Source organism: Pungitius pungitius, chromosome 15 (assembly GCF_949316345.1).
Source record: "Pungitius pungitius chromosome 15, fPunPun2.1, whole genome shotgun sequence".
Classification (NCBI taxonomy): Eukaryota; Metazoa; Chordata; class Actinopteri; order Perciformes; family Gasterosteidae; genus Pungitius; species Pungitius pungitius.
The window spans coordinates 12,897,640-12,913,748 of NC_084914.1; the positions used below are offsets into that span (position 1 = coordinate 12,897,640).

The following is a 16,109-nucleotide window of genomic DNA, read 5'->3' on the forward strand; positions in this document are numbered from 1 at the left end:
TGCAGAGTTCCTCCTCCGCCTCACTTCTTAGCCCTGTGTCCAGCCATTGAAATTCCTGGGCGTTTAAAGGGAGCTCTTTCATAGGGAGGGTGAGATTCTCCTTGCCCCCCCCCCCCCCCCCCCCTTCATCCTCCCCCAACGGCCCCAGACACAGTCGCAGGAGGAGTGACTTTGTCCGACCCCAATACCGTCTGCGAGAGCGCAGCTGAGGGCAGCAGCTGCCAGGGAGGACTGGTGGGGGAGCGCCCAAAACGCCAGCTCTGCCAAGCAAAGGGGCCGGGGGGGAGCCCCAGTGGCAGCTGGGAAGGGTGGGGCGGCCAGCTGTGGAGCAGCAGGACGGAGGGGTGACTAGGAGACACCACTAAACCATAGCAGTGTATATATATATATATATATATATATATATATATATATATTTATACAAATATACAGATATATTTATATAGGCCCACTCCAAAAGTTGACACTTAGCTTTTCTGAAACCACTTGTGCTCCGCACACTCAGTCATGATCTCCGCCAAGGCGACCCACTCTTAACTCAACACCACTCTCCCCATCACGTACTGCGGCCACACATCTGGTGCGCCATCTGTATCACTCCCCCCAATGTGACAGGTAGTCCCTCTCCCTCTCTGGAGGGAGCAGAAGGGGGGAGAGAGGGACACGGAAGGTAATTTTGGGTGTAAATGTGCTCTGGACCTCTCTGGATGCATCTGGACGGAGCAGACACGCCGCTGAGTGCTGCAGGGTCATTATCGGTGGGAAAGTGATTAACAGGAAGTGGAAGAAGACACAACAATCGCAGCGCTTGGTCACATTTTGAGATGAATGATTTTGCACTTTTGACTTTGCACTCAAAAGGTTCAAATGCTATGAATAAGACAAGTCAAATGTATTAAAGATTCTTGCGATTTATTGTAATGTACAGGTATACATTGCCATGACACGCCTAATATTAAAACAGCCATATAAACAATATCGGAGGACAAATGAATTCTTCTTTACGCCGCTGTACATATGGGATCAATAAAGTATATGCACCATAAAAACAAATATCAAGCCAGTGATATAAAACTGCACAACCGGTCTTTACTGTGAAATCAAGAAATCCATTTGAGAACATTATTTTTCACATCTTATGTTACATATTTGACAGTAACAAACCATGTTATTCACACACACACACAACACTTTTGACATCCACTTTGACGTTTATTCAAAGGGAATTCCAGCTTTGTAAAGACTAAGAAAAACAAAAGTCCTTATCAGAAATATTTATTACACCAACTTTGTTCTGTTCCATTCACCAGTTTGCAGTCAACGGACAAGACGGAGGTGCTTGTGTAGAGGAAAAAAGGCTCCAGAGAGCATTGACTTGCAATTTGCAGTGGCATCTGCTACATATCACATCATAGGGCACATCTGTCCATAAAAGGGCCAGTAGCCATTATTGGTGCAAGTTATGTAGTTAAAAAATAATCATGATCAAATTCTGGGGTGTTTTTCCTCACAAACTTAAATACACAGCTTTACACACAATGCATTTTTAGACATGATTGCATTTCTCCTTCAAGGAATTTCAATGCATGTCCATTGATGTTGCATTTTTACATCTTACAGCGCCCATTTCACTGATTTAGCAGATCCAACTGAATCGTTCAAAAGTACAACTCAACACACACAAAAATAAACAATGTGCTGGATGGGGTCTTCATTAAAAAAAAAAAAAAAAAGACAAAAAAAAACAAACAGAACATTGACACATACACATGAAATAAGCAACACAGCTATAGTACTAGTTTCCAATGTCTTATACAAAGTTAGCTTGATCTAAAAAGCATAAAATATATTTTTACATCATCACATACATCAAGACAAGTACCATGGCCTAGCCGGAGGTTTGTCTGGGGCATTATTTCATCTCCACCTCCCCCCACACGTCTCCTTGGTGCTGGCGTTATTGCTTCTCATGAACAAGGAGCGGAAGGACAGAGAAGAAAATGCACCACAGTAGATTTAAACTGTACATTTAATTCCTCTCTGATATCCAAAGTTAAGTTAGCCCGTTTCACAATCGGCAATGCTAAAGCATAAGGCAGTTCCACTTTTAAGGCATTGCTGCTTTGAGGCTTACTGGATCAGAGGGTGGGGGTCAATGTACATGATGAACAGAATACATTTCATAGGTGAAAATCAGAGCCCAAAGACAGGGGGGGAGGGGCGGGGGGGGCAGACGCGTCTTGTATTTTTGAGTGTTGCATGTTCTTGTCCGAGAGTATCCCAGCGAGTTACAACCATCATTTAAGTCTGCTTTGCATTTGACCAGAGGTCAAAGTTCAGACGGAGATCGGAGCGGAGCTGTGTGGGTTGCTGTGACCATCTCTCATTGCTGGTAATTCCCGTACTGGCCCTGTGGAGAGAAATGGGACAGAGTCGTGTCACTGAACCTGGTCGGAAAACAAACAAGCATCTGGGGGCTTCTATCACATTGTAACGCACAGCGTGATGTGTGGCTGCATTTGCTGGTATTGACCAGCAGGTGGCAGCAAGGCCTCACAACTAGAGAGCTCTTATGTTCGAGCGTTTACCTCAGGCTTCAGCAGCAACATGGCTGAGGACACAAGATACTCCTCATGAAATAGCAAATACTTGTTTCAAGTGCAACAAAAAGGAGTGGATGCAGTTCTAAACAGGGGTCGAAGTACGTGTTTGGCATGGATGCAAAATTCAATGGACACAAATTATGATAAACTTGGATCTGACATTGTGATATGAAACCATTTCAATTTAAAGATGTAAAAAGGTGTTGTCACAACTGTCATCAAAACCAGGACAAGAAAGTGAAGAGACTAAGGACACTGCCTAAGCACTCTGCAGGCTAAGCATGCTGTGTTTCTGGACCTCATAACCTACAATTCGACCCCTGGTTAATAACTAAATAGTACCAAAAAAATATTTTATTTAATATATTAAAAGAACAAAAAAGAGAGAGGTGGAGGAAAGATAAAAGATAGAGGAGAGACAGAAAAATCAAAACAAATGCAAATTAAGGCTAGGTGGTCAAACGTCTAGATTGGACGTTGAGGTCTTCACAGCAACCATTACCTTTGCTTCTTACAGAGCTAGTCAGGGGTTCAAATCCCCGGGTCTTTATTTCCTGATGTGCCCCTGAATATTCAAAGATAAAGATATCAAAGTGTAGCTGTGGTCCCCACATAAGACCACAGGAAATACAGGGCAACAAATAGATCTCCCCTTTAAACACTACAGCAGTCTGCATCACGTCAAAGGAAGAATCCTCGCAATGCCCTCATATTTCATTCAACTCCTCAGTATTTAACCTTAATAAGCCTGGAAATATCACCAAGACTCAACTTAAACATTCGTAACACATACACGCTTTTGGGAAGAACAGATTTAACCCCCCAAACATTAAGTCGGCATGCAAAAAGATACCATTTCTTAATATTTACGTTTTAACTTCACTCCTATCGGCGTCACTACACAAAATACACAACTTGACTAAATAAGGGACAAACTAAGAACGGTGTATTAACTAGTCGCTGTGACTCTTTGGTGTTTTGGGCATACTCACCTGGTCATAGCCGTAAGGGCGTTGCTGCTGGCCCTGTGGGGGTCCAGGTTGAGGAGGGCGATACCCCCCGTACTGCTGTCCCTGCCCCTGAGGATAGTTCGGGTACTGCCCGGGGGCACTTTGGGTCGGGCCTAGGACAAACAAGATTAAAACGACAACTCAAATAAACAGGACGCATGTTCGACAGAGTCCACTTGTAGCATTTGGAATGTGCCGTCGGGCAGAGTCAAGCGTCAGAGTCACGTGATTAAATGAGCTGCCCCACATTTCGTCCTCAGTCTCGGCACCAGCGTTTGGATGGAGACGGATTGATGGTACTCTGTGTGGAAACGGCCCATGTTTTTCCTATTGACTATTTTCGTTTCCCCAATATTTGCTCAATGCAATAGGAACATTTTAAAAAGGTGCCGGATGACGGAGACGGGCTGGTGGACGTTTAGGCCGCCGGCGGGTCTGACTCGGTAATGAGTGGAAATGAGTCGGGTGTGAGCTGGGCGGCGGTTTCCTAATGCAAGGAGACATCAAGGAGAGCCCCCGTACGCTGTAGCCATCTACGCAGGACCACGCGAAGCTCGACTGGGGCTCGGGTCAAATGAGGCCCACGCAGCATCGTTAGGAGCTCATGATGCCGCGCGCTGTGGAGCGTAACCTTGTGAGGGCCGGCGAGAGAAGGCATCCGCGTGTGCCAGATGGATCTCACCTCCCAGCCTCGGCCTCTCCACAAGCTCATTACTAGCACGGGCGCTGGCTCAGACAGAGGCGTGAGTGATGGGAAGATCTGGGCAAAAATTTGATGAAGAACAAAAAGAGCTCGTGGAAACATTTGGGTTTAAAGCTCTGTGGTCTAGTCAGAGAGAGAAAGTTTAAAATACAAAATAGGTCAATTAAAAGTCTCCCAGAGTTTCATTTCTATCCTGGGCTCCAAAGCGTGGACACTGGTAAATGTTTCAACACCTTCTACAAACTTAACTTGCACCTCTTCACCACAGTGGGTCTCAAATGGGGGTACCTGAAAGCACTCCAGGGGGGTACGTGCAATTAAAAAAAAAAAAAAAATTAAAATGAGCATCCATTTAAAAAAAGTTAAGGGGAAATATTTTTTAGGGCTACAAAACTAAACAAAACGTTAAGAACCACTGTAATTACATATGTACATACATATTGATACATTCACGATTAAAATATTTGCTCGGATGCAAAAAAAAAATAAAAAAAGAGTTCAATTTGCTTGGCTGGCAGTCAACACACACTTTGCCCAATGTCTGTACCCATCAGCCAAATCTCCTCTCCCACTCCCTCAGAACAGTGTGTCACATCAAACTGTAGCACCCGGAGAAATGCTAATGTGCTGCCAGCCGCCACTATCCTGATTAAATTCCTCCTCCACCGAGCTGCAATCCCCCAACCGTTCATTAAGGTGGCCCTTTAATTCCTCGCTCTTGATGATGCCTCGACATGCGGTTGGCACGGTTACATTTCCAAGGGGCAGCGACCACCAGACTTACTCGGGGGGGATCCTCAGGCGGCGGCTCCGAAAACAAGGGGAGCGAAAGAGGGCCGATAGCGCCTCCTGCAGGACGAATGGGTGGAGAGGAAAAGCCACTCACCGTAGCCCTGCTGCTGTGGCGGGTAGCCCTGTTGTCCCGGATACTGCTGCTGGGGAGGGTAGCCCTGCTGCTGGGGGGGCCCCTGCTGGTACGCTTCCTGCTGTTGGCCATACTGGGCATTACCTTCGAGGGGCAACAGTAGGCAATGTGAGCAACATGTTGACGACCACAACGGCAGAGCAGAGAGCAGCTTTTTCAAGAACTCTTGTTTTTGTTGGGCTTTTAGGGATTAAAAAGGGCCGGAGAGCCGGGACTTCAAAAGAGAAAAAGCAGTTGTGTTTGAAAAGGGTCAAAAGGCAAAATAGTTCAGACAGAGAAAAAAAAGGAACAAGCAAGTAAATGTTAATTGGACAAAGAAAGAAAAGGAGCTGGTTATTAGGAATCTGTTGCATTTGTGACTTTCATCAGTGTGGCTGTTTATGTAATAATGCCACCCCACAGCACGTGAACATAGAGACGGTGTGACATTTGGATAATGCAGTGGATGCATGATTCTCCAAAGTAATGGTCACAAAGCGCTGCTCTTCTGCAAGTGAGGGTGCCAGAACAATGCCTCTGCTTCAAGTCCTTGCAAATTGGCAGTCAATACTCGCAAGGCTCACACAAGACTGTCCCTGAGCTTTCTTTCACACCAACAGGTGAAGCGTCTGCCACGATGGGGTGAGGGGGGTGGGGGGGTTGGGGGTGATGGCATTACGAGACGGGGTGGGTCCTAACTTGGCCTCGGCCTGCAGCCCCTTTTGGTACAGGGTGCACACTCGCATGTGGATTTTCCCTCACAATGAAGAGGCGATATTTTGTCTTTGATAGAGCCCAAAGTCACTTTGATTTCCCAGAAAATAATGAAGAAACTGAACTATTTCTTTGGTCACAGTCTCTTTGCATCATTTGTGTTTTAACACAACTCCTGGGCTTATTTTCTCTTGGTTTTCTCCAAGTGACTGCAGGGTTCTCCTACCTTCTGAGGCTCCCTGTCCTGCGTGACTGTACTGGTCGCCATAGTAGTCTTCCTGCCCTGGGTACTGCTGAGGGGGTCCTACATACACATACACACAACATACACACAAGTAGATTCAAGGTGTTGTTGGAGTGGTTGTGTGAGGGGAAGAGTGGAGAGGATGGATCTCCTTGCCGCTAGTTCTCGTTAGAAAGCTTTCTTTTGGTCACTTGACTAGTTGTGTATTTGGAGGCTTTAGATTACATGTTTTGTCATCAGGATGTCTGTGAGCTGCAGAGGTGGAAATAGGGGAAATTGAGAAGAACAAGAGTAAGAAATGCAGGAGGGCGGGTTAGGAAAGAAGAAAGGCCAACGCTCACAACTTGCACACGTCACAGACACACTGAGGGGTATACCTTGCTGTGGGGGTCTGTAGGGCGGCATTGGCCTCTGCCCCATCACATGGTTCCCTTGGTTGACCTGGGACATCATGCCCATTGGGTTCTGTTGGCCTTGGTAGTGCTGTGCACCCCCACCGGGAGGCATGTTATACTGCTGAGAGGGAGGCTGCTGGTGCATCATGGGGCCTGCGGCGCACAGACAACGAGTCAACGGTCAAACCGGACCAGGTGCAGAAAACCTACAAGCAGGATTCGGCTCATCGATTGCTGCTGGATGATGAAGCCCCATCGAGGCAAGAAGGTGAAACAGCACTGGAAAAGAGTCAACACAACGGAGTGGAAACAAACAAAGTCAGTTGTTTTACCTTGACTGGGCTGCATGTTCATGTTTGGCCGAGGCCCGTAGTTCCCCATGGGCTGGCCCTGGGTCATGTTCATTTGGCTCTGAGCTGGGATGCCCTGGGAAGAAGGGACGGTGTGGTTGTAACCACCCATCGAGCCGTGGCTGCTGGGGGGCATGTTCATAGAGCCACTGGGCATGTTTGGGGGCTGGTTGGGGCCTGGACCGGGACCTTGCATGGGCATGTGATTAGGCCCTGGAAAACAACACACACGATTTGTGACTTGACTTTAAAAACAATGATATTTAGTACACAAACCAGTGTGTAACTTCCATTGCATTGTGATATTCATAAATAATCAAATCATTCTATTTCTTATATATGCTTAGAAAATAAATAATTGGATTTTTACTAAAACATCTACTGAAGCAATTGTGGCATTAGCAGTTGGATGAAAGGTCATCAGATGCTAAAACCACAACACATCAAAATAAAGTTTGAATTTGCATTTTCCTTACACTTACTTTTACTGAGTAAAGCTTGTACACACAGTTATGTAACTCAAAAAGGAACCTCAGATGTAGTTAGCTTTGTTATTTAGCCAAGAAGCGCAACTGTGCTGCTCACCAGCTGCTAGCAGTTTAACGGCTCCCCTGCCAAATTTAACAGATTGGTTGTTCCCAATGTAGCATCATCGGAGGACAACAGGTTGGGTGAGTGTTTGACCACAGGTGTGTCGTACTCTTCTGCAAATGTGCAGCACCGATTCGGCAGGTGGCGGGAATGGCACAACGAGCGGCACGTGCCTATGTTCCTGTCCTTATGTGCCGATCCAAACTATGTGTAACTGTCATTATGTAACCGGCCTCCGCAGTCCAACCACTGCATTTGAGCTGCAGCTGAGGTGTTCACAAAAAGCAACTGAATCTTAGATATTTATATGAGAAAGATCTTCGGCGTAAGTATCTACCGTCTACAGTTAAATCTGTGTGTGTGTGTGTTTGTAACCAATTAAAATTTCCATTAACTCAATGACACGAGCAGATCAGAGCAACATGATTCTGTTAAGAACCTTCAATTGAGGGCACCTCATCTTGTGATGTGGGAGCTACAAAGGTGAGATGGTGCCTCACCTCGAGTCCCCTAAAGCTTGCAAGTAATACCATTATGTTATGAATGTATATTTAGTGTTCAACATTCCAGGCAACACCGTGGTGCATAATGGCACAACTAAAGTGAAGCTCCCATACCAGTGGAAAAGAGACCCTCAACTTCCAACATGTTCTGGTTTTTTTAATAGGATCCAAGATGCTTACCCTTCAGAATTTACAATCCCTGACAGCAATCAGTTCATTTTCAGAACATAACAACAAAACATTTGAAAACAAAAAATGACAAATAAATCACAATTGTTAAAGAAGGGGATAGGCATGATAAAAAGAAGGTCATGTCCAAGACCACCAATGCAGGCAAATGGGTGACATCATCCTTCAGCGGTGCAACCGCCCTCACAGTTCTGTGGTGTTGCTAGGCAACCCCAGTGAGACAGGGACTGGGAGAGGAGAAGGGTAAAGGGAAAAAAAGAAGAGAAAAACAAGGGTGGGAAAGGTGAGTGGGGGGTGGGTCACTTACCAGGCATCTGTCCATTCATCTGGTTCTGCATGTGTGGGGCTGGAGGGCCACCGCTGACCATGCCCTCAGACGGCATGTTGTGGCCGTGAGGAGGCTGAGGGGGGGGTCCACTTTGGTTCATCCCGCCAGGGCCCATGGGCATGTTTTGAGTGGGTAGCTGCAGACGCACGCCACAGACACAAAAACACACATCAGCTCACGAGAAACACACCTGAGCCATGCAAAAGAGACAACATTAAGAAAGAAAGGTAGATAAAAGCAAGATGTCTGTAAAAATACCATGATACTGAATAAAAGATGTACCTTAAATAAGGATGCCGTGTTCCGAATATTTAAAAAATTGACAATATCTAGGCATGCAGGACAAAATAGTCACCAAATCAACTGCTTTCAATGAAGTTACAACAAATGGCTCGTCAATAATTAAATGTGATTAACACATAGCATTATTATCTAATTAAATTGTATACACATATACATTCTAAACACTGCAGCTTAAAATATGATTTTATGACTATACTTTTTAAACTGAATATTGTCAACTTTTGCTCATCCTTTGCACATTTCAGCACAAAGCGCTGGTTCAGCTATTTAATTTCAAATGTCAAAGTATTAATTTCATTTCACTGTAGATTTTTTTTATTCTTTGCATTTTGTAACTTCTGTGCTATTTGCTTTTTTATTTTAATGTTCTCTTAAAGTCAATTTGAATTTAAACATACATACAAAATGAATATGGTTTAAAACAAATGACAAAAATGTACTTTTTACAAACATAACAAGTTCATACTGGCTTTGCACATAAATAGAGTCCACAATAGTTCAACAAGTCACTTTGATACTTGATAATTACATTATATAGAATGTAATATATCATTCAAACCTTTGATCAGAATCCTTACCCAAAGGTTGCGTGGATATTGTTTAGGTGATTTACCTGAGCCAATACCAAAATTCACAGTGTGACAAAAAAAGTCACACTGTTTTAACACAATCCGTTCACTCAGAATCAGGAAGGACCAATACTCACAGCAGGGAGGAGAGGCTGCATGTTTTGATTGGAGTCTGCTATCGTGGCCAGGTACACTAAATTTCTGTGCAGCATCTGTTGATACCTGTGCAGGTGGAGAGTCGTAAATACAGGTTTTACGTTGATTTCAGTCAACATGAACACAAGAAGGGGTGTCCATGACTTACTGTGAACATTCTGCTGTTTTGCCTTTACTTTGGAAGTCCATTATACACTGGATCAGCTGGTTGTTTTCGTCAAGTAACTGCAACAGCAAATTAAGAGGTTTGTCACGTGTTTATATTGTGCGTGATTTCACGGAATTTGCGGTCAGTGACACGGAGCAGTTTTGTATGGCTACGCCTTTGATTTCACGAGGTTATTCTGTCGTCATCTGAAAACGACGGGGAGAATGAGGCGGTTTAGTGAAAGGACTGTGCGATTCTTCCTAACAAAAGACGAGTCTTGCTAGCTAACGTTAGCTGTCCCCCGCTAACAAAACGCAGGCCCTCATTCATTAGAAATATAATTATGCGCTAGTCCGGTAAATCGACCTAAGACCCATCGTTCACACGTGGCGTGCTGACTCATAGCTGTTCATATTCTCCGCGCTTTGACCCTGCAAAACTGTCGCCGATCTATTCGCTGTTCGGCTTGGACGGTCCTGCTACACATATTAGCTCCACCGCTAGCACCGCCTGATACCATTGCCTCCATTCTGAGACGCGCTCAAATGAATTACCTTTTGTATTCCAGCGGGTGTTATATCACCCTTCCCGCGCTGTCTGTGAGGCGCAAACGCCACCGACATGGTGATACTCTAGGAAATTAAAGTGAACGTGAGCATAAAACTCAGAAGTAGCAAACACACTTCTCAAATCGGTAGAACTCAGATCAAGCAGTTTAGAATAGGATTCAATTTCATAATGCAGTGGTCCGTTCTAGGGGGGAGGGTCCACAACATTTATGAAAACATGGTTGAGAATTTTCATTTTTAAATAATAGGGTTACACCTAATGTTAACGTCATTTTCTAATGTATTAGAAAATGTCATCATGTTTATTTCTATGGTTGAGAACCACAATCAAGTGCCTTGATTGAATCTCAAGTTCCCCTATCTTTTCATGTAGTGGAACAGTCGCGGTATGAACCAAAAAGCCACGGGAAATGGAATGCTCTACAAAGAGGGGGACACAGTGTCAAAGGGTTAATCTATTGCTATGAAATAGTACTTTTAATCCATTTTATTTGGCAACTGTGCAATAATAGCTGATACACATATCCAGTTAATCCTAGTGGTTTGCTTTTGGGTCCCCAACTTTCAACTCGTCATTGACTCAATAGTGGAGTTAAAATTATCAATGACAACTTCATATTTTATATATTCAAACATAAACACGATTTATTCACAGAGTAAATCAAATAGCGAGCATTATAATCTAATGGTAATTACAAATTTCTTCTTGCGAACGCGTGGACCCTAGTTTTGGTATCGTCCCAGTTCAGAGGTCATGCGCATGCGCTGTTTGCAACATAGCGAAACCTGCTATAGCTTTACAAATTGCTAACTAGCTGAATCATTTGTTGCAGGGCTCCCCTTTTCTTGTGATTGTAACGTGATTTGTCTGGCAGTTCAATGGCGGCAAGATACGACAGAGCTATCACTGTCTTTTCTCCCGATGGTCATCTCTTCCAAGTGGAGTATGCACAAGAAGCTGTGAAAAAAGGTTCCACAGCGGTGAGTCGCAAAGTTAAAGCAATGCCTAAGCTAATGTTAGCACACGTCAGTTAGCCGACAAGCTTAGCTAGCGACTAGCATGTACACTGCTGTTCATTTTCTGTTTAGCTGATATTGTTGAACAACACAGTCCCCGCTGGGAGCCAAATCTGTTATTTTTTTATTTCACTAATTCAAACAAATGTAACAGTTAAGCTAGCCTCAAATACGGACGATGACATATCATTATGACTAGCAAGCATTTTGTCGCTGTGTCACTCTCACAACAGTTTCAGTTTCATTGAGGTATGGGCTTAGCTCACTCAAACATTAGTTGTTGCATTAGATGCAAACCATCACAATTCACTCTCTTAACAAGTAAGTCCTAAATTGAAAGTGGCCACAATGGTCGTTATTAAGGTCACTATTGTGGCTTTTCAAATTCTTGAAACCCAGAGTTCGTCAACGTTAACTACCTTAACATTAGGTCATTTGATTTTAGAGTCTGAGGATGTGATGATTACATCTCACTGTGTCACATCAACCACAGGCACTCCCTTGGAGTTAAGTGATGCCAAAGTTGTGTAAATCATTTGATGCTTTCTTTTTTTGCAGGTGGGAATCCGAGGGAAAGACATCGTGGTCCTTGGAGTTGAGAAGAAGTCTGTAGCAAAGTTGCAGGAGGAGAGGACTGTCCGTAAGATATGCGCCCTGGACGAGCACGTCTGCATGGCCTTTGCAGGTACCTCCTCAAACAACAAAAACGGTTTTCAATAACTGAATAATACATTTATTTTGAAACATCACGTAGTGGGGTATTACAGTACTTACAGAAATAGTAAAGGTATTTGACCCTTTTATATTTGTATCCTCTTTAAATCCTTTTCAGGTCTGACCGCAGATGCCCGTATTGTGATAAACAGAGCTCGGGTTGAGTGCCAGAGCCACAGGCTAACCGTTGAGGACCCAGTCACAGTGGAGTACATCACACGCTACATAGCTACACTGAAACAGGTACCTGACCTTCTGATCCGTGATTTGTTGTTTACTGTTCTTTTTCGAAAAGGCATTTCTAAGATCTCATGTTCATTGGGCAAGAAGAGAAACAAACAATGCTTAGAAGTTGACTTACTATACTTTATTAAACCTGGCTTACCTTTATGATGGTTTCGACGAATGGTCAGTCACACCTGCCTGTACATTGGTCATGTCATTTGTAGCGCTACACTCAAAGCAATGGTCGCAGACCATTCGGCATCTCTGCGTTAATTGTTGGCTTCGACGACGATGGAACTCCCAGACTGTATCAGACGGACCCTTCAGGAACCTACCATGCCTGGAAGGTCAGTGAGCCTGCTTTTGTGCATTGGTTTTCTTGTTACGCTTGTACAACATGTGCCACGTCTGTATGAATTTGGTCGCTCGTACATGTTTGTCTGATTCTTGGGTGGTTTAAAACAGGCAAACGCAATTGGCCGCAGCGCAAAAACGGTGAGGGAGTTCCTGGAGAAGAATTACACAGATGAAGCCATTGCTGGAGACAATGAGGCAATCAAGTTGGCTATCAAAGCTTTGCTTGAGGTAAAGTCCAATTTGTTTTTTAATGTGCACACTTTCTGTAGCATTTGGGTAAACATATTGTGAAACATTCTAGTATATTTTTTAGTATTATAATAAACAAATATTTCTCTGAAAGATATTTTCAGATGTAGCAAAATACTACTAAATGCCAAGGAAGAGACATTATCAGGTCAATAACAGCCAGGCATACATTTGAATACTTTCCTCTGACTGAGAACCAACAGCCACTTCTACCTTTTTGGTGTGTATCGTTGATTTCAGTGGTCATTTTTTGAATTACTCTGACTTCTTTGTTTATATGCATGTAAACACAATCAACTTTGTCCCGTTTACTTAAAATGAACATGTGTTTGAGACCCCAATTGTTTTAAAAAACCAAATGTTTGGTTTTCTCACAGGTTGTCCAGTCAGGAGGCAAAAATATTGAACTGGCTGTCATCAGACGGAATCAGCCATTGAAGGTACGCGCCTGCAAAATATATATATTTTTTGTGCAGTTAAAAAAAATCTGATGGCTAATAATTGATCGTCTCTGCCATTTGTCAGATTTTGGAATCTAAGGAAATTGAGACCCTGGTGGCTGAGATCGAGAAGGAAAAGGAAGAAGAGGCAGAAAAGAAGAAGCAGAAAAAATCTACTTGAACCGCTTAACAAAAGTTTTTTCCTTCATTTTTCAATAGCATATTTGGGTTGCAAAGATAAGTTTTTCCCCCCCATTAATTTCCTTTTCAAAACCTAAGTCCTAACTTGAGATCTGTTGATGTTGTTCAAGTCTTTGCATTTGTTTCTGAGTGGGTACTGTACCACCTGCAAAGAATATCAAGTTCCTGTACTCCCATCTGTTAAATGGACTAATGTTTAAAAAGTGCATCCATAGATCTCAAACTAGGATCAAGACCTTAAACTATGCTTACAAAATGTTTTTATATCATACACCAAACAGCGCTGATGAACCTGATATAGCAAACCCATTTGTAACATTCAGAAACCTAATGAAACTAAATTCTCAATAAAAGCGGACTTGTTTGTAACGGGTTTAAAAACTTTTTTTTTTTGAATGAAACTATTTTTGAATAGGTGGTTTAGCCAATGGCTTTGCTACATAGCAAAGCAGTGAGTAAGTGATCTTGTCTTAACTGGTGGAGCACTCATCGGTTTCCTTAAGCGTAGAGGGACTTCCTGGAAAGGAGAAGAACGAGGCTCACCTCTTCATCGATTATCCTAATGCGAAGCAAGTACTGCGATGAATATTACTACAGCACCAGCTGCAGGAGACTGTGGGGCTGCAAAGTGCGCTTTTCATTTATCAGCATGCTGTCGCACAGACCTTCAAATGGGGAGTAAAAGCTCGGATGGCTGCATAAAGTGTTCACCTCTCCCTCAGTCATTTAAAAGAAATTAGTGATGAGCAAATTAAGTGTCTAATGGTGGCCCAATGAGACCATCTTTTTCCTCCCTTTTTTTTTAATACATTTTCTTCCTTTCTCACCCTAAATTCGCTTATCAAGCAACCACTGCTCTGAAATCTCAACGACACAATTATGGCCGGCGGTGTGGTTGGGCTGCTTAATGGGATCCTGGCCCCAGACCCCAGTGGGAACTTTCAGTGACTTTAATCTGGAGCCCTTTGAAAAGTTGTACCGTGCTGAAGAGCCCCGGGAGTTCCCTCTGACTCTCGCCAAAGACATAATGGTGAATGGTAAAGTCCTTCATTTAGAGTCATCTCCCCAAGCCAGGATTTCCTGAGTGGGTGCCCTGGCTGCCTCGACTAGAGCAATTGCACTTTGTCTGCAATTTGTCTTGTTTGTGAGTCGTAAAGGTTTTGTGTTCGGGGGTGACGTCGGAGGATCAATTAGGCCTCTGATACTACTTCCCATACCCTATAACCCATCGGTAAAACGGGGTATGTATGACTCACTATCCCTCATCCATAAGCCCCTTGTGCATTTCAGGGAAAATAATATTCCACCAGATTACTGTGCTGGTTTGAATCGAGCAGATGACAAAACAAACTATAGGTGAACGTTAATAAGTTTACTCGGGATAATCCTCTAGCCACAGAGGTTATCTGATCCATCTTGTCAATACAGCAAGAGCAGCTTATTCTGTGCTGCTGCGAAGACTTCTCATCTTTTGAACTGCTTCTGGGAAGAGTTTTTTTCTTTTCTTTTTTTTGCCGGCATTGTTGTTGCCCATAATCAGTGCTACCGTGCCTCGGGACAAAGTCCATCTCTCTCATCGCTGGCTGCTGCTCATCATTAATGCAGAAAATAATGGCTTCACCAGAGGTCATCGACGGAGGAACGAGGCCTGAGGACGTGTACTCTCCAAGCAAGAATGAGCAGTGCTGCAGGCTGTCGACTGAGTGCATTGTTTGTATGCGCGCACACACACACACACACACACACACACACACACACACACACACACACACACACAGCTTACAGAGCACTTGCACATACACGTAGCAAAAAAAGTATTAATGTGAGCATACAACAGATTTTTTTTAACATCTTTCTCTAGATCTGTCATGCACAGGCAATAGACATCCAATTGTACCGTTTGGGTGTTTCTAACACCAATCGTGTGGCTTTCCCCAAGTCACAGGCACATTTCACTTTTGAGGATCTGCATTTTTGTCATTCTAATGTGCCACCCCGTGGCCACAATTCAGAGTGTGGCTCTCCTGGGATTTTTAAAATTAGTCAGCGCCGAATGTCCTCGGGTCCAAATAAGGCAAAGTGCTTCGAGGGTGGAAGCATTAGACTTCAGGATCCCCATGGCACCGAGGTTCCATTCGTCTCCAGGATCACCCGGTGTCGTCTCCCTCCGCCAGCAGAGCGCAGTGTTGCATAAAAACAGCCTCCCCCCCCCATCCGGTCGCATCCTCCTTCATCCCGGATTGACAGTGGGACTCCTCCAGCCAACAGACAGCAGAATCTACAGGGCCGCTGACATGCTTTTGTGGCCTCGCTTTGACACGCAGCCACAAAAGCTCTCGGAACGATTGAACCCAATCGAGGGAGAGCTGTTTTGCTTTAAAAAAAAAAAAAAATTGTCAGATGAAAAAGCAACATGGCGCGTGACCTCGAGCGATGGCCAAGCTGTCAAAGTGTGTTGGGTCATAAAAGGCTACGGCTCTCACCACTGTCCCTTCCCTGCTCGTCACATGTCGACAGCTCCACACATGCACTATTTGTTTATTAGCAGGACTGGGCCCGCCTTCCTTCTTATGCCCTTTGGGGCTGTGCAGCATGATGGAGTGCGGTCCAGGCGTAGCGGTGTGCCG

General features: G+C 44.1%; 2 protein-coding genes across 4 annotated transcripts; one reads left to right on the forward strand and one right to left on the reverse strand.

Moving 5' to 3' along the window:
- Positions 1–891: 891 nt before the first annotated feature.
- ss18 (SS18 subunit of BAF chromatin remodeling complex) lies at positions 892–10,447 on the reverse strand. Of its 3 annotated transcripts, XM_037458843.2 has the most exons (11): positions 10,265–10,447; positions 9,711–9,787; positions 9,544–9,628; positions 8,514–8,670; positions 6,906–7,136; positions 6,556–6,726; positions 6,161–6,238; positions 5,203–5,325; positions 3,596–3,726; positions 3,106–3,168; positions 892–2,410 (listed from the first exon to the last, which is right to left on the reverse strand). In XM_037458843.2, the coding sequence occupies exons 1-10, from the start codon at positions 10,331–10,333 to the stop codon at positions 3,151–3,153; spliced, it is 1,140 nt and encodes a 379-aa protein (XP_037314740.1). In that variant the 5' UTR covers positions 10,334–10,447; the 3' UTR covers positions 892–2,410; positions 3,106–3,150. The 3 variants fall into 3 exon arrangements, with proteins under 3 accessions (XP_037314740.1, XP_037314739.1, XP_037314741.1); XM_037458842.2 differs by lacking the exon at positions 3,106–3,168; XM_037458844.2 differs by lacking the exons at positions 3,106–3,168; positions 6,161–6,238.
- A 609-nt stretch (positions 10,448–11,056) lies between these two features.
- On the forward strand, positions 11,057–13,863 carry psma8 (proteasome 20S subunit alpha 8). The gene is made up of 7 exons (XM_037459377.2): positions 11,057–11,260; positions 11,855–11,981; positions 12,129–12,253; positions 12,460–12,582; positions 12,701–12,820; positions 13,219–13,281; positions 13,367–13,863. Exons 1-7 carry the CDS (start codon positions 11,159–11,161, stop codon positions 13,460–13,462), a joined length of 756 nt encoding a protein of 251 aa, XP_037315274.1. The 5' UTR covers positions 11,057–11,158; the 3' UTR covers positions 13,463–13,863.
- Positions 13,864–16,109: the final 2,246 nt, after the last annotated feature.

Coding starts and splice junctions, on each gene's coding strand:
- ss18 (XM_037458842.2), bottom strand. CDS start 10,333: ATGTCGGTGGCGTTTGCGCCTCACAGACAGCGCGGGAAGGGTGATATA. Junction 9,788..10,264: donor CACCCGCTGGAATACAAAAG/GTAATTCATTTG, acceptor TTGCTGTTGCAG/TTACTTGACGAAAACAACCA. Junction 6,727..6,905: donor GAACATGCAGCCCAGTCAAG/GTAAAACAACTG, acceptor TGTGCGCCGCAG/GCCCCATGATGCACCAGCAG.
- psma8 (XM_037459377.2), top strand. CDS start 11,159: ATGGCGGCAAGATACGACAGAGCTATCACTGTCTTTTCTCCCGATGGT. Junction 12,254..12,459: donor ACATAGCTACACTGAAACAG/GTACCTGACCTT, acceptor TGTCATTTGTAG/CGCTACACTCAAAGCAATGG. Junction 13,282..13,366: donor GACGGAATCAGCCATTGAAG/GTACGCGCCTGC, acceptor GCCATTTGTCAG/ATTTTGGAATCTAAGGAAAT.